The 26,568-nt window shown below is 44.7% G+C and overlaps 1 protein-coding gene across 6 annotated transcripts in view; it reads left to right on the top strand.

Moving 5' to 3' along the window:
• LOC143181821 (uncharacterized) overlaps positions 1 to 26,568 on the top strand; it is a 52,028-nt gene that overhangs the window by 10,986 nt on the left and 14,474 nt on the right. For 2 of the 6 annotated variants that reach the window (XM_076382465.1, XM_076382469.1), the window contains exon 5: positions 21,095 to 21,728. The exons of 2 other annotated variants lie outside the window; for them this stretch is intronic. In XM_076382465.1, the coding sequence (XP_076238580.1) occupies positions 21,095 to 21,390 (296 nt within the window). In that variant the 3' untranslated portion in view covers positions 21,391 to 21,728. Of the gene's footprint in view, positions 1 to 4,405; positions 4,911 to 9,534; positions 11,079 to 21,094; positions 21,729 to 26,568 lie in introns of those variants that run through there. 2 more of the 6 variants (XM_076382464.1, XM_076382466.1) reach the window with 2 other exon arrangements.

Consider the following 26,568-nt stretch of genomic DNA (forward strand, 5'->3'; position numbering starts at 1 on the left):
ATCTTCTCACGTGTCTCTCTTGTTGCGCTGTTTGTTTTAACCCGACACACGTACACACACATACACACTGGCTCTCACACCCACACCTAATACAAGCGAACGGGAATACTAGCAACAAAATGCAACGCCTCGTGGTCGTTACATAAGGGATCGACGGATCGTCACCGAGGCGATCGCGAAACGGTTACGTAACGCGATCGTTTCGCTTAGAGCAACGATTACTAGGCGGATCGTATCCGAGCGTCGTGTCGCGAATTTGTTGCTAACTGTCCTCTACCTTTGTTCGAACCTGTTGGCGCTCGATCTCGCAGAAAATGGCCCGCGATCGAGGTAGGGGCAAAGGACGAGTCCAGTGGTGCCAACCGCGAGCATATCCCAACGTCTCCGCGCTCAGCTGCGTCGACGAAAGAGAAAACAGACGTCGCAGAACTTTTCAGAGATAACTCAGATCGCCTTCCCCCTGTTTTCGAGCGTGCTCGTCGAAAAAGTATCGTCAGCAGTTCTCTTCGCCAGGGGTTCTTCCGCTCGCGTTGATTCTTTTAACGATACTCTCCTCTCTTTTTCGTCTTCCGTTCCCCCTTTTTGTTGCCTTTTCCACCTTCGTTTCTCTTCTCTCTTTCCGTTCCGCGCTCTCTCCTCTTTTTCGATTTGTTCCTTTCGTATTGTGCTGGCTTTGCGTTGAACATGATGAGACCAGTAGGTGTGCTTTTTCTTTTCTTTACGTGATATGGCGTCTCGTTTTGATTTTCTTTTTCTGTTACAAGTAGGTGTCTCCTAGAGATTTTTGGTTACTTTTATATAGTTACGTATCTACGAGTGTGGTGTCTACAGTTCTCTCTCTGCCTTCCGTAATCTATCCTCTTTTTTTTTTCTCTCTTTTTATTTTCTGATTTGCCGAACGTGTTACACTTTTGACTTGAGAGAATCCCCTCTTTTCTGCAACCTGTTTATTGACTTGACGTAGAAGAGTGTGACCTTTTTTTGGCGGGGACGTGCGAGTCCGCACGCCGTCCGTGTTTCTATCTTATCGTGAGTCTGGTAGAGATTTGTCGGTAATCAGAGTGGCATCTTAACCTTCACATTGAAACGGGTTGATCTTGTATTGCAGGAACATCAGGGACTTACAAAAAAGAGAAGGATATAAGTAAAGACAGTCAGGCTAAGTTAGAGCACTCCAGCCTCGGCACGGAGTGCTGTAAGCTCTGCGGCAAGAGCGTAGCGAACATTAAAAAGCACATGAAATCGCACTTTCCCGATAAATATCAGTGCCAGATCTGCATGATATCGTTGACCAGGTCCGATAACCTGAAAAGGCATATTAAATTGAAGCACGGAATACGAGAGGGATCATTGATATCGCCGTTCATGCGCTTAGAGCACAAGCATTTCCTAGCGAAATCGGAGCCAGCTTACCTAACCTAGGGGAAACTCGATGATGCGCGCGCAGATCCGCGTGTCGCGAGCCCACGGTAGTCCTTAGCGCTCTAATCGAGGGAAATGCGCGCGCGTGGACGTCGGAAAGAGGAAGCTGAGCCGAGAAACCGTTATGGTGTTCGCCCAACCCCGTCAGGGGGCTTGATTAGTATTAATCCGCTCCTCGTGTCGGGAGCCGTTTTGTGTAATTCATTATTCAACCGAGCCCCGTCGCTCGACTTACTTTAATCATCGTGTTCTCAGTTTAAATTATTCTCTGAATGAGATCCAACTATTTATCGCACGTCTCTATACATTAGTCTACTCTTAAGGGTTTTTTTTAGCGTAAGTGCTCGCGCCTGCCTCTTCGAAGGGAGGCGCATCACTATTATTCTAAGTTCGTAGAGTCGATCGCTAGAGATCTCAAAGTGATTCGAGTACAAAAAAAAGTTTGATCGTGTTCGTAGTCTACCTCCCGCTAGATATGCCACGGGGTGTCTTTAGTATATCTGGAAATGTTCGTTAGTGTTATAGGGAGCTCTAATGGAACTGAGAACGTTCTGTAATGGAATGATCTGCTTCTGTTTTGCAGTAGTCACGCCTTTATGATATAACACGTGTGTATGTTGTACTAATAATTACAGGTTGATTGACTTTGATAGGTTTATTTGGGAACAGCTGTAGAACGAAGGTTTTGATACGTTTTATTATTTAGCTTTTGGTTATAGTTTAACACCGGTGACCTGAACTTTTCGTTACAGTCATAGACAATTTTAAAACTTTCTAAGACATACATACTGTTGATTAGGGTCAACAGATTCTATTATTTTTTTTACTTGTGTACACGGCCTATTTTCCCAAAGATTTTAGTATTAGAACACTATATTACTGCAAAACAGAAGGAAACTGAACATTCTGTTATGGGATAGTTTTCTTTTAATTATGCTCTACTTTTACACTGAATTCTGGAGAGCCAGCTGAGGTATCAGAGGCAACTTGCCTGAGATTGTTTAAGATAGTGATAATGTTTTCTTTTTTGGATTGGTACTATTTGCTATGCTCTTCCATAGCACTACTGGGGTGTTACTACTGGACTCTCAGAGCAGGATACATTCAATATTTTTAAATGGAGTACATCAATGTTTGACCCCTCTTCAATTTTGACAATATTGATCTAAAATATTTTTTCATTCTGTAGAATTGAAGAGACTTGAAAAACAGAATATCCAAGGAGGGAATTTAAGACCCCTAAGCTTGTTTACAATCACTTTTTCTATGAACACTAATAGTTACATTCCTAAACTATTTCCATCGCATCTCTTCAATTCCAGAAACCAGGAAATAATATCAAATCCATATCGTTAAACCTGAAGAGAACAAACATCTGCATTTCCACTTAAAAAATTGTCTAACTTCCTATCTCCATAAATTTTCTAATTAACCCTCCCCAGTGATGCAACAAGTCCTAACAAAAAGTACCAACCAGCAAGAGGATTCCGCCACAGTTTCGAACAATCTCTGAAATAGTGGCCCATGACACCTCAGGTGAACCCTCACGTCCGCATACGCGTGAAAAACAGAGTACCTTTCCCTCCCTAGCGAGGGAAATCGCAGGGAGTTTTCCAAAGCGTGTTTACACCTGGAACGGAACAGTTTCCCCCGAAATTCACGGCCGTTGCTAATATACGCGGCGCATGGAACTGTTTTAACCGCGACCCGGGCGCATTCATTTCTGCCAGGGAATTTCGCCCCGACAAGAAACCCCGAGATATTGCCTTTGATTAGATTTGCATAAGAGAAAGAGATACTTCGGACGGTTAAGCGTGCATGGCGCTCGCTTTTCTCGGGCCAGGGATGATTTCTAACCGACGAGGAGGAGGAAATTCCAGGTTGAAATTGCTCTCGGTTTCGTCGGCCTTAGCAGCGGTTCCTCGTCCAGTTCCATGCCCGGTGTACGATCAACTTGCGTCTCGTTAGTATGCCAGTCCCGTTCCGCAGCTGGAGGAGATCAGTATTAAGTGAAAACTATTTATATGCATATTTATAGATCCTATATTATAGATATATATTATATATTATATATTATATTAATATTTATATCGTAGGTTGTGAAAGACGTGGAAGACTGAGTATAAAACTGATTCTCTCGTGAGCCGACCTGGCTCAATAATAGTCATGATGAACTAGTCTCTGAACAGATTTCTCATAGAGGGGGTTTTTATGGTGCCTTTCCTTTTTTAAGTACAATATACTCGACTATCCAGTAATCGATAATCGACATATATTTACATAGAATGTAGTAAGTGTACAGGGTGGCCTCTCAGGAATTGAAACGAGGCATGGCTATAAGGTCGTCGTCCACTTAACAGCACCAGATTAATGTCAATATATTCAGATTATTATATGTATAAAAACGTGAATATGTTGATGTTAGTCTAGTGCTGTTAAGTGGACGACAGCCTTGGTCTTGACAGAAGATGAAAAGGAAGGAGGAGAAATTATGGCAGGTATTGGTGTTCGCGGAGGTTCAGCTGTTGGTTGATCCTAATTCTCTTTTTAGCGAGGAGTGTTTGTACTTTTATTCACTGATAATTTTGATACAGAAGGGTGGCTAAATGCACTCCCATTGAGCCAACAGACAGTTAAACCTATTCCCATCACATGCCAGTGTTTCCTTCCATCGCTTTCCCATCTCGATTCATGGAATATAGTTATATCTCGTTTCAATTCCCAAAATCACCCCGTATAGACCTCGTGTAACGTGTAACGGGCACGCGACAGTCCTTTCAGTCGACAGCGGATGACATCCAATAATCGAGCATCGATCTTTCTGGCAGCGCCAATGCGCGGCACCCTGTCGCCTCGGTACACAGCCGTGGGAGACGAACCCCGAGAAGGTGACCAGAAAAGCGAGCTCGTGGGACACGGAGCGAACTCCGATCGAATCACCGTTGATGGCCGTTTTTCACACACGCCTTTTCTCTATTTGCAGATGCGACACTTTTAACGCCTCAGGAGACTGAGTCCGTACCGCCGATTTACATTGAGAGAGTTAATATGTCGGATTTTTTCGAAAAGTTGCCGTACACGTACGCTAGCAAATGCAAAATATGCGGTCGGGTCGTGTCGAACCTGAGGAACCATTACTTGACCCACAATCCCGGGAATTACGTGTGCCCAATGTGCGGTTGCCGCAGGTCACGGCTGGACAACCTGAAGGTGCACATAAGACAGAAACACCCCGAGATACAGATACTGCCGAAGTACGGTGCCCCTGTGCAGACTTGAACTGTTGCAACCTTATTCTCGACTGAGGAAGCCTTCAAGAGTCCCTGCTACTCGCTGGGAGGAGCGAAGGTTGCGAATGACCTTTGTCCCTCTTCTCGTTTCTTGTTCCTCAACGCTAGAGCTACTGACGATTAAAGTGCACTGCGCCGGCCAAAAGTTCGAGATCGTTTAGAATTATGTGTGAGCGACTTCAACGGTGATTGTAATGTTTTTTATCTTAATACAAATTACAAGAATAAATACAGTTGTCTGTGGTTACTTGACTGAGAAAGCCCTTGCTTCCCTTGACTCCGAACTTTTGGTTGGTAGCGTGCACCCGTTCGTTCAGTTTTATTTAGCGACGTAGTATTTTTCAGAGGTTGAATCATGTCAGCCATTTCGACTGCCTCGGCGGTTCTAGTGCTGAAATCCAATAAGTCACTTCCAGTATTTCATTCTTCTTTCGTGCCAGCGAGTACAGACTCTCGAACACTTTTTCTCCCATTGAATTATCTGTATATTGTCGCGCGCGGTCAAAGGTCACCTCTTCTCTCACGGTTCTTCTAGCCACGTCACCGTACGACAGTAACTGTGTTTTCGGTTCCTTTGTCGGATAGGTGTTCGCTCTGATAACACATTACTGTTCGTGAGGAACTGGGTGGAAAGCATCCTTCTCTCGAACGGTGATGCTAGTCACCCGAGACGAAGTATGAAACTTCGTGAACACTTTGCAATTTTGTATTTAATAAAAATCAATAGACACGAGAGATCCGCGACGATCCGATCCCCGAGCAGGTTTTACGACTGACGAGCGCGTGGGAGTCGATGCGTTGTGCTCAGTGAGTAAATGGGTCGCGGGTCATCACGAGCCAGAAAGTATTCAGCTTATCGCCTATCGATGATAAATGACCAAGGAAAAGTCGTTCACGGGAAGTAGATTCAGGTGCCACTTAACTCTCAGCTGACGTGGTGACATCCTTAGACAAGTGGGGTCACGACACCATTAAATACTGACTTAACTCAGAAAAGATACACAATATCCTTGCAATCTTGATATATCGCAGTTACTTCAATTGTCTTATAGCTATATGGTTTATGACTGGTAAATGAGCAGAATCGTACCCCATCACACAGTAGCTAAGGGTTAATCCAAGCGGTGGCTGGTTCATTTCTGCTTTTGATTGACCATTCGCCAGACAGCTTGATTAATTTCATGAATTTCTCGCGACGTGGTTCTCTCTTGCCACACCTAGCCGTCATCAGATGAGACACGTTGTCATATTTCGGGCTAGGTGCAGCTACTTCATGCCACGACCTTTAACGGGCCAGGGAATCGGTGGGTTGGTGCATTAGTAGAGCTACCGACGCTGGCAGGAGCCAAATGGAAATTAGTCTTACGCGACTTTGCCACCTGTTCTCTCGGTCAAAGGGTGTTCCATAGTTACTGGTAAAAAGCGTTTCGTCGTTTTCTGTCAGTCCCCAGTGAAGACACGGTCCATCTGCCCGATCGTTGCATTTAATTACATGGCGCTCCCTTCACCAACGTAATTATTCTTTTTGCATGCTGCGTCCCAGCGGCAATCGATCTCCTTCGGGAGCTGCCTTTTATTATTTTTTCTACGTTCTACTGGTTAGGTATGCAGACCGAGTCGCTTCGAATTAACACCTTCAGTAACTTCTTTACTCGCTGCTTTGCGAGGAAGCTGCTTCCAGAAAGATTCATTTCAGAGGTGTTTACGAGGGATTTTGGTAAGGGAGATTCGGTTCTACAAGCATTCTCTTTCAGTATAATTAATTGTGATTAACTTTGAGGCATTGAATGCATGTTCAAGAGTTTATCATTGGCGGGGTCATAATATCTTGGGTCATCAGAGAGACTCTTTCTGGGTGATATTTTTTAAAAGTGATTTTGGTATTTTGAAGGTTCTTATAGTTTGAAGATTCTTAGAAAAATGAATCCTACGTATTTTTACTTTTTGTACAATTTTTCCTGATACTTTCCGCAGTATTCCATGTACCACAAATGTCTCCAATGTGAAACCTTCCGAGGCTCCATATCGAGATGGTAAATTCATGTATTCATGTTTACACGACACATTCTTACCTTCCCATTTACCGTGCACATGACTCCAGAGTTTGCCTAAATATCTTGATCAAACATTCCACTCTCTCAAAACACCTTTCCGATCCCCAGACCGAAGAGGTTACGCTAAGCAGCGTCTCATGCAAAATCCCAGCCGCTGAAAATCATCTTTACAACTCTATCATTTCGTTAAATATTGACAGCCTTTTAATCACCTCCTATCAAGCCATAACTCCTGCAATTTTAAGGAACGATAAACTCCCTCTCGTCAGTGGGAACATACATCGATAACTTCAGTGTCCCCGATTTCTCAGGCAACAAGGTTTCTTTCGTAACTAGACTTTTTGTTTCAATCGACACTTTCGATCCTGGTGGCTTGCTCGCTGGACCGTTTATCCTCGATGCTATTACTTCTGCCTGGAGGAATGCTTCCTCATGGCATGGACGTCTATCGATCTCCAACAAAGCAGCTTCGAGGACGAAACGTGTTATAGCTCTCGATGGTTCGCGATCGAGGCTATTGGTTGTTTAATATTCCCCAGGTCTCGACTGGGTCTCGAAAGGGGTGACGTAGTCCAAGAAACTGGCGGATGGGCGGCGGTAGACCCTCTCCGCGATAAGCTCCTTAAAGGCATATCTTCTCGCCCTTATTACAGGGTCGTGCTTCATGGATGAACGGTCGCGACGCGAGTCGACGGAGTGCTCAATAAGAGGATCACCGGGCGTACCTGCAAAGAGTTTCGTTTTCTCGAGGACGCGACAAGAGGCTTTCGCCTTTTGCTCCTGGAGCGAGCTCGTGCTCCCTTTAAACTCCGCTAGCTTAGCCAATGGAGGGGAAAGGGAGCTCCACAGGATCGTAGTTCTTCAACTCGCGCCCGCGCGCGTTCCGCTCACAGCCTCACAGGAACTTGCAAGCAACTCGATTCCGTAAAGTAGCCTGTTTCTCGTACTGGCGTGATTCATCGGGAACACTTGTGCCCAGCCAGACGTGGAGCGGAGAACAATTCTCGCCTTGCAGGGATTTTTTCGTGCAGAGATACTGCTTCCACCTTCGTTTACTTTGGTTTTGGGTGTAGGAGAGGTCTGACAGCGTGATGAACTTGGTCTTGTTTAGGTGACTGTGTGACTTGATTTAGCTACCACCCTAGCGGCAGGCACTCCAGAGTGCATTTTCGTTTTTAGGTTCGGAGACCCTCTGGAATATTCTGGAAATTGGTTGCTTTTAATAAAATAGGGGAAGCAATCTTTGCTCGAAGTTGGGTCGAGAAGATTGTCCTCAGAGGGTTGATTAAGCTGTTCCATTCTCTCAGTTCGCCTCCTTCGTTTCAGTTCCAGACCCTTCTCGATAATAATTTAACCAGAGTTAATACAGTGCTTAATGACTGCTAATCTCTTTAGAATTTCACGTCATTTGAATCTCGAATTATTCAGGCATTACGCCCCCAGCATTTGGACCGTACGTTTGTTCAAACTAAATGTTTGCGCGCTAAAACGTTCAGACAATATGAAATTCAGATTTAAACGCACTATTCAAATCCTCTGGAAAGCGTTTGTCTCCCTGGGTTCCCCTTGTACACTTGTGTACAACTTCTGTTACAAATCTTCTGAGAAAGTTGGGAATAGAATACTGGTTCTGCGAAGCTTGGTCCATCGAAAAAATGAAAAATGAACATTGTTGAGAAAATAAATGATCCTTGGACCGTGTTTATAATAATTTATAAAAAGCAACAAAAGCGTCTGAATTCAACGAAACAAAATATTCTCAAATATTCGACGAACGAAGCTTCCCAAAAACAATTTTTCTCCACTACCATCGCTATCTATCACGAAGTATGTCGTGTGTCCAGTGATCATTATACTTGAACCTCGGGTACTCGAGCGTGTTATACTCGTCGACTCAGGCCGCGATCAATCAGTGCCAGGTATTGGCTCCAGGCCGGCCGATTTTCCCTCGCTGGGTTGAAGTGGCTACACGAGGCACACCAGTGTTCGAAAGTATCGCAGAAATTTATAGATTCCTCGCACGAAAAGGCGCGACTATTTTTAGCGTATCGCTGTCCATTTCGAGCCCCATGCAAGCCGAGTTGGCGAACGGGTCTGCAGCCTAGTAATTCGGGCTCGATAAATACTCGAAACTAGCAAGAAAGTGGCCTTAATGAATCCTCCCGAATTAACGCCAGCCGCCGACCGTAACCTTCCACTCTATCGACCACTGACTTCAATTTTTAACCCAGGAACGATTGCTCCCTCCCCTCTCGCCAGCTGGTAACTTTTCGTTCTCGCTCCCTCAATGCCAGTAGCCTCCGGACCATCGCATTGAATCTTTTCAGCCAGCCGGGTAGCGTGTCACCTGGTCGAAAATGAGGGGAAAACCATCGGGGAGGGTCGACTGGCGCGTTCGAGAGGGAAAACTAGTGTTCTGAAACGGCTTGAGCGACAGTTGCACGCCTGGGGTTCTCCCCTACACACACCTTGGCCCGACTGCTGACAGAGGGGCTCAGGGGAAAGAGGTCGAAGGACGGAACTCTGTTCGATCATCTTTATCCTGGTCCCTCCGTCTGTCTGGCCAACTGCATTCCCCACCCTCTACGGCTAATTCCATAGACCAGGAGGAATCCAGTACCAGTGTATGCAAATATTGAACGTCTCGAAACACGGGTTTCCTCAGCCCTTTCGTTCTCCCTCGCACGTTAATCAGCTGTACCACCCCGCTTCCTTCTTTCTCTCACGCTTTCTCTCTCTTTCTCTCTCTCGCTCTCTCTCTGTTACAGTGTTGGCCAGTGGTGTCTCACTGAAGAGAGAGGGGGTTGCCCCGCAAGGTCAGGCAGCAGAGGTCCCAGCTGCCCTGCTGGATGCCGCCGCCCTTGCAACCTTCCGAGCCGCGGAATGCTCGTGCAGGGGAGACGGGCGGTGGTGTGGCGTATTGGTGGTGGTGGTGTGCGGGCCATCAGTACGATATGTTTGTCCGGATACCCGGCGACGGCTCTCTGCTGTGTTCTCAATTGTACAGCTGCCCTCCATTGTGGCAAGTCGGTCAGCACCCAATGGCAACGCGTTAGACCGCATTCGGAAGGGTTACTCCTGTCCTTCTTGACCATTCTTGCTCGTGGAATCGATCGTTGAGCACGATTTGGGGAGGATTGGGCGCTGATGAGTCACTGTTTTTGAGGGAAACGTGGTTTCGGTATGTGCCGAGTGGTTCTCTAAGTCGCGGGAATTTGCACTGGGTATTGTCAGAGTTTCTATTCAATGTTCACTGGGGGAAAGAGTCTACTGTAGCTTTATAGTTTTTTTTTTTTTCTTTCTTCTTTTATTGCAGATTGATATTTTTATTGAAATCCATTAAACCTAGAAACATAATATCTAAAATTGTTCCTCTCAAAAATGGCCAGCCATTAGCAACTGCTCTTCCAATAGTCACCGATATTCAGTTCCTCCGCGTCAAGCCCAGTTTCCCCTCAAAACACTCAGTTGGGTTATGATCCCCCCGCAAGTTCCTGGGTTACCATTATCTCGATCACAGTTGGCTATTTCTTCCCAGCAAAAAGAAAACTCTCTTCACCAGCAACTTTCTGACCCAGTCCCCAAGACTGGTCGTCACCCATCCTCATAGCTCTCTCCGCGTCGACCAACCCTAGGACCACGTGATGGAGACTCCTGGCGGTTTATTTCCCGAAGTCGTAACCCCTAGTGGCCATCACAGCTCCTGCATTTTTCCCCGAATTCTCGCATCAAACACTTTCAACGCCTCCAGCCAGTAGCTCTGGGTCCCTCGGCTATCTAGGCTCCTAGAGCATTGCTCGATTCTCTATTTTCGTGTATGACTTCGGCCGCTGACGTTCGAAAGCTTCACGGAAGAGCAGGCCAGTCGATCGCAACCTCGCTTTCTCACGAAGTATAATTATAACGCTTGAAAATAATCGAACACGCTGGTATAGGCGAGCCTAGCTAGCTTCTCCCAATGCCGTTTGGCGTGATACACCCAGGTAGGATAAGAATCCAATGCTCGTACATTCGATCAAGCTTTTGCTTCTTGCGGCCATTGGGAATGGCTGCCTACATAGAATGAAATAGAGATGGAGCAGAGATGGGACTCGAATGATTCCATCTCACCGCGATCTCGCGGACAACCGCACACCTACGTGCGTCGTTCAATCGAAACGAACCGCTCCGAAGTTCCTCCCGGGCTTGATTAGCTAATACAGTCGGAAGTCGCGATAGCCGCTTCGGGAGCTTCGAAAGCCCCGGCCCAGTTGGCTTCCTCAGGCGGTCAGCCCGTGGGCGTGCCAGTTTTGCGTTTTCGCTACGTTTTGCCGCCTCCGCTTCTTTCTCAGCGCGATCGATCCGCTCGAACGCGCACCGCCGCGGCTGATACGCGTGCACATGCATCATCGGCGGCTTAGGGTTTGAAAGGGACTTTGACCTGGTTTAGGAACTACCTTCGACCTGATTCGCGCGATTAAACGCTCCTATCGCTGCTACGGTCTTACCTGGCATGGAGGAATGCGCCACGCCGCAGTTTCCTCTGAAGCATCCTTGCTTGCAATATAGGTAAAAGCGCTCGAGGAATTGGCCCCGCTATTGGGGTGCCTGGATCTGCAATAGAGTCACTTGGGAAGGTTACTGGGAATCGGGGATGTCGGAGTTTCTAGGCTCTGATGATCTGTTTTCTATTGTCTGGTAGGAATGCTCGGTTGCAGTTAGGCGATATGTTCTGGAGACTTTGTTATAGTCTCAGTATTACCATTTGCCAGGACATTTCGTCCAGTGACGTTACAGATCAGAAGGTTGGACAATGCAATCAAATACCGTGTGATATCCCCATTCTTCTAATCTATGATGTCGCTGGAAGACATTTTGTCTCGGCATATGGCAATACTGACCATAACAAAGTCGCCAGTTATGGTTATGGTTCCTCATTGTCAGTGTGAAGCTAGCCCTTCATCACTCCTGGGCGGTGCTCAGTGGTTCTCATCTGCTGGATCAGAGCTTGAGTTATTTTCTAACGAAGACTAAGGTACAAGTTATTTTTATAAATTTTTTCTAATTGATCTCCATTGTAGGACCCTTTGACAATAATTCGAGAAATGGGTTTCGCCATTTCATCGATAATGCTCGTAATTTTAATTCTCATTAGGGAATATCGTAATCTAGGAAATGACTATCAGTTTCTAGCTGGTAGGCGTGATCTACTGGACGCCGGCTCTGCAGGATGAAGGGTCACTCTATTGTCCTATTTCACTCGCCATCCATATAGCTTTTTCGCTCTCCTTTTAAACTAATCCCTGGAATAAAATGGTCCACTCACTTTGTGCTCTCTACTATGCACAGGAACCGTGGCTCGCGCAGCATTGTCTCGTACCTAAACGCAGTATTTCTCAAAATTGTTCTCCGCCCTTTTCAGATTCTATATTCCCATGTGACAAAAAAATATTCCTCTCTTTTTATAAGCTTCTTGCAGGTATACAAGTGAAGAGTTTATAGGAAAGCAATACCATAATACGTGCGTAGAATTAGTGGTCTTTACTTGGTGCAATCTCATGATCCATTACTATCAACGAACTTATATCAAATATAAGTTACACCTTGATCAACGAGCTTATAACGGGTATATATTGTATCACACGTGGAGGGGAAGCAAGGGACGATAACAAGTCCTACGCTCTAGTAAACATAATTTAAATCGACGATCTCAATAAATACACGGTGTCACGTGACCGAGCGTCCAAGTATCGAGACATCCGCCATGTTTCGCGTCCTGAGTCTACAGTATGGCAACGAATGGTCGATTTGGTACCTCCTTAGACCCTAGAATCATGGTATCGATTGTGAGGATGAAATCATCTCACAGTCGATACGATGATTAATCTTCGTGAACGACTTTTCCCGATCGGAGTCGACTCGTCGCGCGTTCCGTCGCAAAGTGCTCTTTCCGACTAGCTGGTCCGCTCGAAAGAACGCAGAGCCGTACGTGCCATAATATGCCTGTCTGTCTGCACCAGCGTAGAGTCTAACACCAATCAAGGTATTCGAATTAACCGCTTTTGGAGACCTAACAACACACACTTATTGTACCTATAGCAATTAGTATTCCTACATAGATAAATATATATATATTTATATACACACACACACACACACACGTACACACGCACACAAACACACAGACACAAGCATTAGGTACTTGCTAAGCGACGAAGAGTTCGAGGAAAAAAAAAAATATAAATATATTTATATATATATTTATATACATATTGTAATATTTTTGTACTGACGAGAAAGATTTGTGAAATAAATAATGATGCAATCCAATACTACCGTGGACCACGGGTGTGTCTGTAATGTTCTATCGCGGGTTGGGGAGGGGGGAGGAGGGGGATTATCGCTCGATACCGTTGCAAAACACCTCGAGTCGGGGCTATTTTTGGGAAAAGGGATGGACTAAAAGAGACACGAAAAAGAGGGGGATGTGTGCTTTGTGGTCGATGCGCTTCGACGCGCACACCGCGCCGGCAGAGTCGTGTTCTTGCGGTGGACCCGCGAGAGGCGTTTGCTCGCGCAGTGATGTTCACGGGAAAAAGCCATGTTTTCTCTGGAAAAAGAGGAGATTCTCGTTTACTTTTCGAGAGTACGTCCCAGCGTATCCGTCTCCACTCGAACGGCTGCTTTTCTCCCTTCCACCCTCGATGTCTGTGAATCTCACATCTCTCTCTCTCTCTCTCTCTCTCTGTTTCTCTCTCTCGCTCATTGCTTCCTCACCCCTTCTCCTCATCTCTCTCTCTCTCTCTCTCTCTCTCTCTCTTCACAGTCTTTCGTTCCTCCACTTGAGTACTTATACCGAGATCAATCATGTACACGCCTTTGTCGTTCACCTGAGAGGCACACACGCAATGTAACTGTTAACAACTACTCACGCTATGACGCATTTACGACAAGGCTAACAAAGCTAACCAGAGGCTGTCACTAACTGGAGGTATAACGTTTTGTACTTATCGGTTCTGTGTGTGAGGGGATCTTGCGATAACGCCATGGTTGAAGAAGAGGTTCTTTGGGAGAAAATGTGAAAGCGAGTTTCCTGCGGAGCTTCGCGCGATGGGGGAAGCCATTTACGAGCGTTTAAATTTGAGGCGGGGATTTCTTGTTGTCCCAAATTCCTCCGTGGAAGACAGATTTTAGAAAAATTGCTTTCTATTGAACACGCTTTATAGATATCGTTTTCTTTTTTTTTATTTTGGTAGAATTTATTATATCGTTACTGTGAGATCTACATCTTGTTACATTATCCTGTTTGCACGCGATATCTGCTGAATTGAAAATTGTAATTGAATCGTGAAACTCGGATTGATATTTACATTTCGTTCTATAGACCTTTAATTTATTCCAAATCTTTTCCTCGGTTTTTAGCCGCCGAATAATCTTTGAGGTTTAACGATTCATGAGTATTTAGAGACGTAAAAGGTGCCCTAAGATACGAGCCAAACTTCAGGAGATTGCAGTACCTCGATGCAAAAAAGGACATTGAGTTACATGGCGAGAAGGGCAACTGTTCCAAGTTGCGAACACTTTTTGTCCATCGTAGAGCTTCGCAAGAACACCTGGCAAGTTTGCAGAGATTTGATCTTACTACAACATACACAGATTCTTTGCTGTGTGGTGAAAAGTTAAGCACAGTAATCTCACGTATTATTATCTCGAGAAATGTGACAGTAATAATTTTCATTCTAATCTGGGTGTTAAACTAAAAGTTGTTGCAATCATGGAAAGAAATCTTTTTATTTACTTTAACTAGACTTGCACATTACAAGTATTTTCTTAACTGTGTTAGTCAGATACAGGGTGTTCCTAAGATAATGGTCAATTAGAGGAAATTAAGTTCATGCGAAATATGCCCAAAGAATGTCGAGAAGTTTCTCAATAATTGTTTTCCCTATCAAAGGGCGTGGCGGATCTGGATCTTGAACAGAGCAGTCTCCTCACTTAACCCCTTCAAATTTTGTTTGGCATTTCATTAAGTCCAACGATTAGCGTTGAAGAATTCCTGGCATATTGGATTTCCAAAATAATATTAAAGAGACTATTCTGACGAATTTCTTACAGGTACTAATAAAGCATAGAAAATACTACTTAAAAAAAAAAAAAAAAAGTAGGAAATTTATTATAGTCAGTATCTCAGATTAAAAGTAGTGGAAATGTAGAATCTAAAAAAGTAATTGCACTTAAGGGACACCATCTGACAGCTTAGCAGTGATATAGATTCGCCCTTTGAAAAAACAAAATCTGTCTTCACAACACAAAAGTGCAACCCCTATTGCTACGAAACAGAAGCTCCGCAAGAAAAAATTCCGATTCACGTTTCCCCATCCTCCCACAAGGAATCGTCTTCCCGTTCGCCTGGACCGTTACAGGACCCCTGCCCTGTACATTCTATACATAAACGTGTAAAGAAACGCTGTACAAAGTCCTGTAGCATCGTCGTCGACGGGTCGACGGTTAAGGCAGGAAGACAGCCCGCGCTACCTTTGACGGTTGCTCGAAATAAAAACGCGCCACGCTCGTCGGGAATAAGATTTGATTGAAAATCGAACCCGCCGCTGCACGTCGAAAGTCGTTTTTCAGAGCCCCGCAGAGGAGGACCCCTCTCTCCAACGTGTCCCTCCCTAACCCTCCTGCATTCAACCCCTTTTCGTTCCCTTCGCCCTTCGCTCTACTGGGGCTCATCGATCGGGACCCAGCGCGAAACGACCTTTTACCTTCAGCCGCGAGAGCGTGCCTGCCGTGTCACGCAAATATTCTTGAAATTGTACGGTTAATCGGGAGCACGGAGAAGGTAGCGTGAGCGCGGGAAATTTGATCGATACGTCGACACGTTTTATCGAGAGCGACGGATACACTCGGCTACGTGCACACACGCGAGCGCACAGACACGGACAGGGGCCCAGGAGTGCATGCCTCGCCATGCGCGCGCGCGAGCTGACACACGCTTTGGGGGTGCTGCTAAAGTGGAAGCCTCGACACGTTTACATGGAAGAGAAAGCTTGATACCCAGAGCGGCGAGAATAAAAAAGATACCCCGTTCTCGTTATCGACACCGGTACACGCACCTTGAACTACATGCATCCACGCAGCGCGAACCGTTTAAGTCTTTGAGAGAACATCGATCGGTCCCTCGGATGATTCCACCCTTTCTCTCTCGCTGGTTCTCCCCTTCGTTCTCTCTCTCTTGCCCGAGATCTCTTTCTCTCTCTTTCTCTCTCTATCTCACTCTCTCACTCTCTCTCTCTCGGTGGAGCGATCTTCTCTACTTCCGTGGAACTCCAGTTTTACAGATCATAGAACACCTAGGATGGAACCTTCGGTTACCTCGCTGGCAATGGCAGCGAGGTGAATACCTGCTCGCTGGTACGAGCAGTGTGAATGGTCTGGCTGTGTTTCAGCGTGCGGTCGTGGAGGGATCTGATTTTGAAATCGGTTCGGGGAAAGGTTTCAGAGGGAGTCTTCACGCGGAGATGGGATTCGTTGTGATGGAAAGTAGGTTATGTTAGCCTTTCGAGCAGGGAAAATGTTGCTAATAGACGGAGAAGTGGTACAAGGGATTTAAGTGTCTTTTAGGACTCGACCGCCATGGATAACAGGCGATTACTGGGTAAATGGAAGAATGGAGTAAAGTGTAGTGATTAGGTGCCCGCAGCATGTGCGGGCGTTGGCTGAGAATTGAGTTCAGACTTCGAGGTTGAGGATATTTGGAAGCATCGACTGTCGTCACTTTTTTTTACGATAAATCATATCTAGCAAACAGTATCTAATAGTATTTAATTAAAGAATAATTTAAAAGAAATTTAATTTATTGTTATAATCTCATGGCTCATTAGTAGCAATGACTTTACATTCTTATAATTAAAGGCAGTTAATAAAGATTGAGGAAAACTGAGACAGTATCCTCCAAAAAAAGATTATAGAATTTACAATGAGTTTATAACGAGTAGATTCTGTAATATAGTAAATAGATTTGATGTTTTCTGTGTGAAGAAAATTTTTACGTGACGATTTAATTGGCTTTTTTCTATTAACTTGTTAATTGCTGAGTGTAGGTATCCGTGTTTAAAAATTTTGGGAAATTGTTATTAACATAGTAATGGCTTACCTGAAAGAGTCATGAATATTGATTAGGTATCATAGATACGGCGGTTAATAAAAATTGTATCAAGATTCTCACAGATGAGACTGTTATCGACATCTATAGGAATCGCATTAAAGTTTGAAACTGCACGTCCTGGCACCTTACTGTGGTGGATGTCAAAACTTCGTGAAAGTATTCGAACCTTATTATGCAGAGTGAATCTCCAGACGTATTATACTTGAATATTTTTCTTGGGAATGTACAGATATGAAAATATGAAAAATATGAATATCATTAACAATAACATAAAAGAATTTTCAGCATTTTTTTCTCCTTATCTATTACATATTATTAAAATATAAAAATTCGCTTAAGGTTTATTATAAAGATTGCATGAGATAAATATGAGAATAGAATCGCTCGTTATAAGTAGCATATTATTTCATCTGTGTGTGTTTATGTATCTTCCAAATTCTTTACTCGTATTTTTAGATCAACCTTTATAATATCTAAGACCTCTAGCCAGAATTCAGGCGTTCATACATAGTTTGATCACGTTTGGCAAAGTTTCCTTCCCACTTATGAATAATTCTATCATTTCTTGTGAGGTTCATGTAAGGTTCGAATATATTCTGCCGCGGTTAGACTTCAGCTGCACATACTCTTGTCATTCTTTTAAATACTACAAGGGTGTCCCAGCCAACTTTGACATCTGATATATTCGTACTGTCTCCTGTATTTTTATCAACTATTTTCTACTATAGTTCTCATATAAATGTTACACGATAAAATTATTTTCATGTTCGTCAGTGGCTTTCAAGATAAATTGGATGATATACGGTTCAAGATCACGGACCTTGAGTGGCCTCATTCCTTCAACCATTAAGCTCTTATTAAACGACCTTATGTGTCGTTGAGAAAAATCATACATTCAAATTTTTGGTGTCCAGAATTTTGGTCAATTGAGTGACCCATAATTCAGGATTGATTTCGCTGTGGCATGACATTCATTGACCTTGAATAACCTCGATTCTTAGACCATTAAACTCGCGAAAGACTAACATGTCCTGAATTTCTGTTTTTTGAGCACAGTGATCTTACATCCACTTATATTTGTGGCATTTATTAATATATTTACCTCCAGTGACCTGGATTCCTGGGTCACTGAACTGCTCTTGAAACCCGCCACGAGATGCTCATAAAAGATTCAATTTCCGCCAAACACTGACCAACGGAAGTAGAGTCAGCTGGGTCACCCCGAGTAGAAACCATCTCCAAAACAATTATTCTCATTTTTGTTTTCTATTCTATTTAATTGCTCCTACTCCGATGCAAACCAATCAAGGATCAACAGCCTCCCATTAAGGGGGAGCCAACAAGCTATCGGTTCGTGTGGTGTTCCCCAAGAGGTTCCTCTTTTCAACTTCCAGTGAAAAACGGCAAATGGAAGCGAGCCTAATACCCAGAGGTGTTCTGCGTATCGCCAGGTCGGGGAGTTGGCAATTGTATTAAACAGTTGGCAGGGGAGCCATTAGCGTGTACTTAGCTTAGAGAGTGCTCCGTTACGCGTCAGGCTAATCCGTTTCGCATCGGATCCTGGAAGGCTGTACATAACCGACGCATTCTCGCGAGGCCTGAGATCACATGGTGTCGTCTTTCCCTGGGAATGGAAAAACCCGCTGCTTGGTCGCATTAACGATCGACTCTCGTCCCAGCCTGGTTCTAGATCTCGGTGTTCTCCACCCCCACACCCTCTGCTACTTGTCATTAATTCTTTAACACAATCGTAACCAAGATCGAATTAATATCCCTCGGAGAGCTCGCTTTGCCTACGCACGGAACTTGTAACCAAACTTGTACATGTCACTCGTCCATGCATTCTCTTTTGTTCCATTGCACTGGTTTGAAGTTTGAACCGCCTTTTTAACGGAGACTTTTACGTGGAAGTAAATGTGTGCTGCACTTAATCCTGATTGTACAGAGTGTCCTATTTTTTTTTACTGGTAATATACTGTTGTGGTCGTACTCCTTTTTTTTTATTTTAATTTAGTCGCATTTATGTTGTAAGCTGGGGTTATTAACAATTGTAAATAACTTGATTGAGACGCCAGTCCGTTGAAGCGAGTATTGCATCTGCGACGAGAGCCGAGATATTCGAATCAGATTAGCTGTGAAGTAGATTACTATCGCAATTTGTGGAACCGCGGTGGAGTGTTCTCTAAGGAGTGCAACGTTCGAGTCGAGTAAAACAGCGGCCAGTCTGAGTAAAACGGCGGCGTTGATCGAGAAAGGGCTAAGAACTTTTATTTCATATTTGGAAATAATTGAGACTTGTAAAATCGATGGTATGGAAAGCACCTAAGGTGTTGGGATCAAGTGTGTCACGAGCAGAAAAAAATACCTTGAAATGCAGTCCCTAGAAAAGCAAGATACTTAAGGTTGCCACACAAATCCCCTCCTTGGGTACAGGATGATCAGTTTAATTGGAAACCCGTGTTGACAGCACTTACAATGCTAACAACATTTACAGATAATGTTGCCAGCAGAAAAGGAAAAGGATTTCTAGTTAAACTGATCGACCTGAATAAGGACTGAAAGATTGGGGAGGAAATAACGGGTGTCCTATTGTATTGTGTTGTTGAGGTCTGGCTCAGGTCTAGAGCCTAGACCTATAGCAGTAGGACATCTATTATTTCTTCCTTCGTCTCCCAATTTCCCCTATTATACCCAAGCAGAGAATTTATGCGGCAATCCTGGATATTCCTATACTGGAAGCACCAATAATCCACTATTTACACCGAACCTAAATTCTCTCAGTGCCACTCAATTTCACCGAAGCAATTACCTACCAAGAAACAAATTGATATTCCCGATACAGACAGACTTGATTCCACCGCTAAAGCTATGTCTACACTGAGGCAACAACGAGGAACATTTTGTCGCCTCTTGTTGCTTAAATTAAATGCCTCAATACCTGAACGCTTAAAATGCTAAATGGCCCAATCAGTGGACAACCGAAACATGCATATCTCGACATTTGAATTTTATCCCAATACCTGAATACACTATTTTATATCTTTTGTTTCTAGTAATGTTTTTCTAAAATTAAACTTTACAGTTAAATAAAGTCAGTCAGTAAGAACTATTCGTGTCTCATTAGAAGTCCCTTGGAGTGCATTAGAGGTAATGCTTTCCAGGGGACTGCCCATGGGACACATATAGGACCGACACATGGTTGTCTACTGGGACATTTATCTTAGAGCTCTGAATTGTTGAACATATGTGGATTCGAACTTTCCATTATACAGAACCTAACCTCCAAAAGTGTTCTACATTTTTCTTATTTTTCACACAAGTGGCAGCAGAAGTTGCTAGTTGTTCCTCAGCGTAGACATAGCTGAACAGTCACGAATCGGCAGAGTTTGCCCATCGAAGTTAAGCCCGCCGCCAGAAGTAGTTCCATTTCCGCGGGAGCCCTCGGTCAACGCTTGCCCCGTGGATCAGAGTCCCGCGGGTCGGGACTGGGTCAACGTTCCGTTTCTCTTTTTCTTTCTTCAGCCCGGTCCCTCCTTGTTGATCTCGTTACGTGCATCCACGGATTTCGATCCCCCTGACCGCGCTCAACCCTCTCTCTTGCACACGAGCGCGCACGCTGGATCGAAGGTGACGCGCGAACTCGACCTCGCTCGGGCCTCGGAGAGGTTCGAAGGCGGGGAGGAGGAGAAAGGATCGCGGAGAGATGTAGTGACGCAGGGGAGAGGTGGGGGTTAGCGAAAGGGCACGTAGGTCACGTGTGACACGGTCATCACGATCACGGCCGTGGGTTCGTAAGTGGGATGGTAAACGAGGGAGGGGGGTGGAGAGAGGTGAGAGGGATGGGGGAGATTAGTGGGGAGGTAAAGAAGAGGCTGTTCTTCTGAGGAGATGGATGAGGAGAGAGGAGATGGAGGATGAGAAGGAGTGATGAGGCGGATGGGGAGGAAAGAGGAGGTGGAGGTGGAGAGGAGGCTAGAAAGAGACAAGCAGACGCAAGGAGAGAGAGGAACTGAGAGAGAACGAGAGAGAGAGAGTAGATGAGGAAAGAAAAAGAGAGAGAGAAAGAGAGAAGCGATCGAGCCGCCGTCGACACAGACTGGGCCGCGGGCGGCTCGTCGTCGTAGGTCGTGTTGGGAGGCCAACAGTTGAAAGTGACTTGTCTTGTGTTGATGTTGCAGGTTCAAAAGCCTGGCACATGCGGCTGACCTTTGACCGGGTGCCAGGCGGCTGCAACCTTCACAGGTGCAAGCTGTGCGGCAAGGTCGTGACGCACATCAGGAACCACTACCACGTCCACTTCCCCGGCAGGTTTGAGTGTCCTCTCTGTCGTGCCACGTACACACGTAGCGACAACCTGCGCACGCATTTTAAATTCAAACACCCCGAGGCAAGAAAGATCGATCTAAACGATTTCATGACGGGCACCTTGGCGCTCTCCACGATGACTAACGATACCATGAACACGCTGTCCTAAACCGCGCGGAAGAGATACGGCTACACACGCGTCTGTATATATCTTATACATACATATGCATATATATATACATATATTTATAAAAAATATGTGTATATATATACATATGTTTACACAAGTACCGTACACAACCCGAAAGCGTTAAAAAGCAGAAAAAAAGTAACATTGAAATAATATATATATACATATACAATGAGAAGATACAGAGAGCGCGGGTGGCTGCGCCGGCAGGGGGGTATTGTCGCATTTTAGGTCACACGATACGGCCCTGGTGTCACGGCCACGTCAAGGCCGTTCTCGGCTTTTTTCTTTCTCGAACACCAAATCTTTTATAGGTTTTACGCTTAAGAGATCGACAAGATTCTCCTACCGCGGGGGATGGATATGGGTATGGGGAGAGGGGAGGGGGGGAATTTCCTTTTTGTAAACACTGGTGTGTACAGTTTTTAGTGTGCGACGTCTTGGGAATGGGCTTGTCGTAGTTTAAGAAAGAAGGTTCGGAGAAAACAGAGCGTGATATACGAGAAACGTGTTGTGAGGTTAGAAACAGTGTGCCAGGCACGCACGCGGGCGCCCGCCTACCGTTGGCGGGCACCCGTGGCGCGCACGCGCGACGAGAGATCGGCCGCGAGGGGGAGCGACGCGACACGCATGCGCACGCGTCACGCCCGCGGGGAGAGATGGTTCCCCCGCCGCGCACGAGCCGATCACGAGTTCACGATTCGTCTCCGGCGCGGCTTGAACCGGTTTTTTTTACGATCGATGCGACGTCAAAGTTCCTTCTCGATTGCTAGTGAACTCTGGCCGTTTGTTGTTTGTTGTTTTGTCCACTGACGATCGGCGCATCCAAGGGGCGCGGGGTCGAGATGAATCGATGTGTTTGGGCGCGGGTCGCTTACACTCCTCGGCTCGTACGCTTGCCGCGGCGGGGAAGCGGGCTCTCCCGCGGGCCGATCGGCGGGGCGCGCGCGCGCGTGTCAACGCGTGCCTCACGCCGGCCGCAGCGCGAAACGCTGTTTTTTCGAACATGTCCAAAGACCGGGCAGCTTTATTTTTTTCGTGGTGAAACGAGCGCTGCGCCGATTGACCGATACTAAAGAGAGTTTAGCTTGGGTGAGTTCACGAATCGCGCATTAATTACTATATTATTATTATTATTATTATTATAATTATTATTATTATTAATATGGGAGATTTAATGGAATTACAGTACTATATATATTATGAATATATATACATATGTATATGTATATATTGTGGGAGCAAACGTGGTGCCAATTCCTCCCGTAGTTGGGCGGCTGTCCAGCGGCGCGTGGCGTCGTTCGCCAGACCGGAACAACTATAATTAATCGATTAGTTAATTAAACTATTAATTAAAAGCGGTTTTACCGGAGGGTAATTCATTCGATACGCAGGGTGAGTCGTATAGTTGTTGAACAGTTTATAGTTGGACTTCATATTAGAGTGTAATCGTGTGTCTGATCGGCGTTCGGGAATCGCTGGCAATATCACGGCCGTGCGCATGTGCAGGACCAGTTTGAGCTTCTTGCTCGCCTGGGGTTGGGGGTGGGGGTTACGTTTGAGGGTTTCGGGTGAGAGTGACGAACAGGAACATACAGATACACAACATACGACAGGCTGACAGTGGCAGGAGTTTGCACGACTCACGGACAGGTATAGACGCACTCGCATACATACACAGGCATAGGTTACGCATACGCGAATGAAGGCACACTACACCCTCGTGTACTTCCGCCACGACGGGGGTACCGACCACACGCAATATAATATATATATATATGAATCGACTAACAACGAAATCTTTTAGTCCTATGCATCGTTTTCTATTTAAAGAACGAAACGAAGGTTAATGAAAAATGGTCTCTTATTTCCTGCTCTCGAAGGAGAGCACGAGGTACCGCTTCGCAGTTCTAATATGAGCTCTACACTATAAATAACGCGTTATTGTATTTGTTACACGGACACCTAAAGTCTATGATATTTTACGATTTAGATTGCACACCGCGGAATAATGCAGCAGATATGATAAATAGTGGAAAAAATCATGAGAGACATTCCACGGATTCGGGACTTAAGTGCATAGGCGGACACGAAATAAGGATTTAACTTGTATCGGATTTGAGTTTCTTTTTTTTTTTTTTTTTTTTTTTTTTTAAGCACTATACATATTATATATAATGATATATATATATATACATATACGTTATAATGTTATTATACATTAATCTATCGTTATAATAGTCGACACTGGTTGGAGATAGTTACGTTTAAATATCGGTCAATTTTATTCAAGAGGTCTGGTTACGAGAATATACACAATCGCATCGTTACACGTTGATATTTAAATTGGTTGGGGTGCAATCTGTTTGTTCTTCTTTCTTCTTTGTTTGTTTTTACGCGAGGAAATTTATATATATATATTATATATAAATATTAATATTTACTTCTTTACTTCGTACGATAGTAAACGGAATGAAGGTTTTTACACCTGTGGGCACACGCAATACACACAGGGGACACACAGAGAGACAGTGACAGTGCGTATGCACACGTACACGGTGGTACGCGACGCGGGGCACGTGTAGATGTGTACAGTGAGGGCCGCGCGCGCGCGTGCACGCGTGATGATTTTATCGGGCACGTGCGCGGGCGCGTGGCATGGACGGACGAACGAACGAATATACGTGATATGTACGTGTGTTTTTCAAGTTGGGAAGCGTAGATCGACATCCATCGAGCGCTCGCGTGTACTCGTCGGGCAGAGTACACGCCGCCACAGAGGAAACACGTCGAGTCCGCTAGCTATTCAAAGAGCCAAATCGCTGTGTTGTGATCAAATGATATTACCGTCGATCTTCTCTCTTTTGCAGAAAGGGCACCTTGCATAGTTAAGGCTATTTACCGAACACGCTATATAACTATTATTTAATAATATATACGTAACGATAATAATATATACATATATATATAACCAGAATATTAATATATTACGCAGAGGATTAAGTATATATTAATTAATATATTGGATAATTTATTTTATTTTGTTTTATCGTTTTAATGATTTTATATATGTGTTATTCACTGTTTATGTATTACTACGCAACAAACAATACACGAGGAACACATATTATACACATACATGCATATATATATGTATATACATCTGTATAGACATATATATATATATAGATTACAGTAACACAGTATACGCAGAGTTTATTATTTATTAATCGACAGGGGCGGGGAGAACTGCATCTAGATGCACTTAACAGGCCTACCTTCAATCTTTTTTTTTCTTGTTGTCTTATCATTTGCCTTTGTTTCATTGGCTTTTCTTAAGACGCGACCTCTCAAGGCAGTTGCGTTCTTTATGTTTTCTCTTTTTGTTTTTTTTTTTTAAATTTTACACCAAATATACGCTAGCCACGTGTTCCAAGTGCTGATTGTAAAACAAAACAAACGACGACCCTAGAATCGGGAGAAAGAAGCAAATTATGAAACATTCGAAAAACATTGTGCTACCTTCAGTTGACTTGAGAAATTGAAATATAGTGGCTTCAGGGTACTCCAATTAAGGGTTGGTTTTCTCTATTTTAGAGGTACAGTTGCCTAGGTTGGAGTTCACAGTTTCAAACTTTCAAATTTTGGATTTATCGTCATTTAGATTTTCAAATTTGCCTAAAATTTCTCTTTCAATTTTTCCTTAAATTCACGACCAGATTTTATATCACAGAAAGATTTTTTAAAAATTCCAGCTCAAATTATCCTCTCATTCAGACTTGCACCCCTACTTCTGAGTACGCCCTGTACACAAGCCCTCCCCAGGGAAAAATTTCCGCTTACACGGCTTTTAAAGTTTCACGAGATCGGGGAGATCCAAATCGTTGGTGGACCACTCGCAAGTGGACGTGTCGTATATATAGTCAGACGCAGCCCTCGTGCCCGACGAAACAGGGCCTCTACCACTGCTCCGGAAGCAACTGCGCCATCGTTGCTCAGCCAGCAACTTCAAAAACGGGTCGATGGTACGAAAATTACTCCGAACGTGGACTACGGCTGCATAATTGTCGGTACACATTTCCAACTTCGATTTTTTGCTTCCGTTACAAGGGCCAGTCAGGTGTATCCACACAGTCTATCCACGTGAGATGATATCGTTGCCGCGAAATTGCGCTCGATTACAGGCGACTGCCGCTAGATTCGCTATCTTATGAGGAACAGGCAATCGATTCCCTTCGTCGAGGATTTTCACTTGGTTTAACGCAGCGTATCGAGTCGCTTCGAATGTTAATTCAAAAGCATTTAAGGAACGTTTAAAGCGCTGGGGTCCACAGGACTCCACTTTCCAAGAGTTTTTATTAACTCTGAGACTCCCTGCTTCTTACCTCGGACGATTTAAATATCAGGAAAAAACGTTCCGTTCTCTGAGCGCCGTAATAAATCCTTGTAGAGCCCAGTGTTCCGAGAACTTTCATATTGTGTCCTGAATAAACCAGGCGGCAGGAGCCTCGATGAAGGACCTCGAAAGATTAAAACTCCCTTCAGCGCGGACAGAAGATTACAGTCATGCAGGCGTTAACGATTTACGCGGTTCGGGGCTCGCGAATGAACCGAGTCTGTCGCTTCAAACTCGACGACTGTCAGCATCAGTAAATCTGGAGTTACACCAGACTGATTTATCTGGCAATCGCGGTTTACATGCACTTGTACTTAATTACTGGTTAATTTTATTTCACGGGTGAAATTCGATTTCTCTCTTTTATCTCTGTTACGTGGGATTCGATTAACGTCGACAGGAGTTCCCCACCGCGGGAAAATTATGTCCCATGTGGACACTGTTCGTTGGTCCGTGTCAGAGTTGGCTGAAACAAAGTTTCCACGTTTCCGCAGCGTTGTTCGATTTTTATCGCGCGGCCCGATTCGCTGTGCCCTCGCGATGGTAGTCGCGATTAACGATAAAACTGCACCAGCGATAGCAACCCGGATAACACGTGCCTAGTCAGATATTCCTTCCCAGAATATAGATTCCGCCTCCCTCTCAGTCGCAAAACACTGTCAATTCCCTCGCGTTTGTCTTAGAAACTATTTCCCCTGGAATTGCAATCTTCAATAAATAGCTCGTTTCATAGCCCAATTTAGTCGAACCCTGGAGGTCGA

The sequence above is a fragment of the Calliopsis andreniformis genome, chromosome 7 (genome assembly GCF_051401765.1).
Source record: "Calliopsis andreniformis isolate RMS-2024a chromosome 7, iyCalAndr_principal, whole genome shotgun sequence".
Taxonomy (NCBI): Eukaryota; Metazoa; Arthropoda; class Insecta; order Hymenoptera; family Andrenidae; genus Calliopsis; species Calliopsis andreniformis.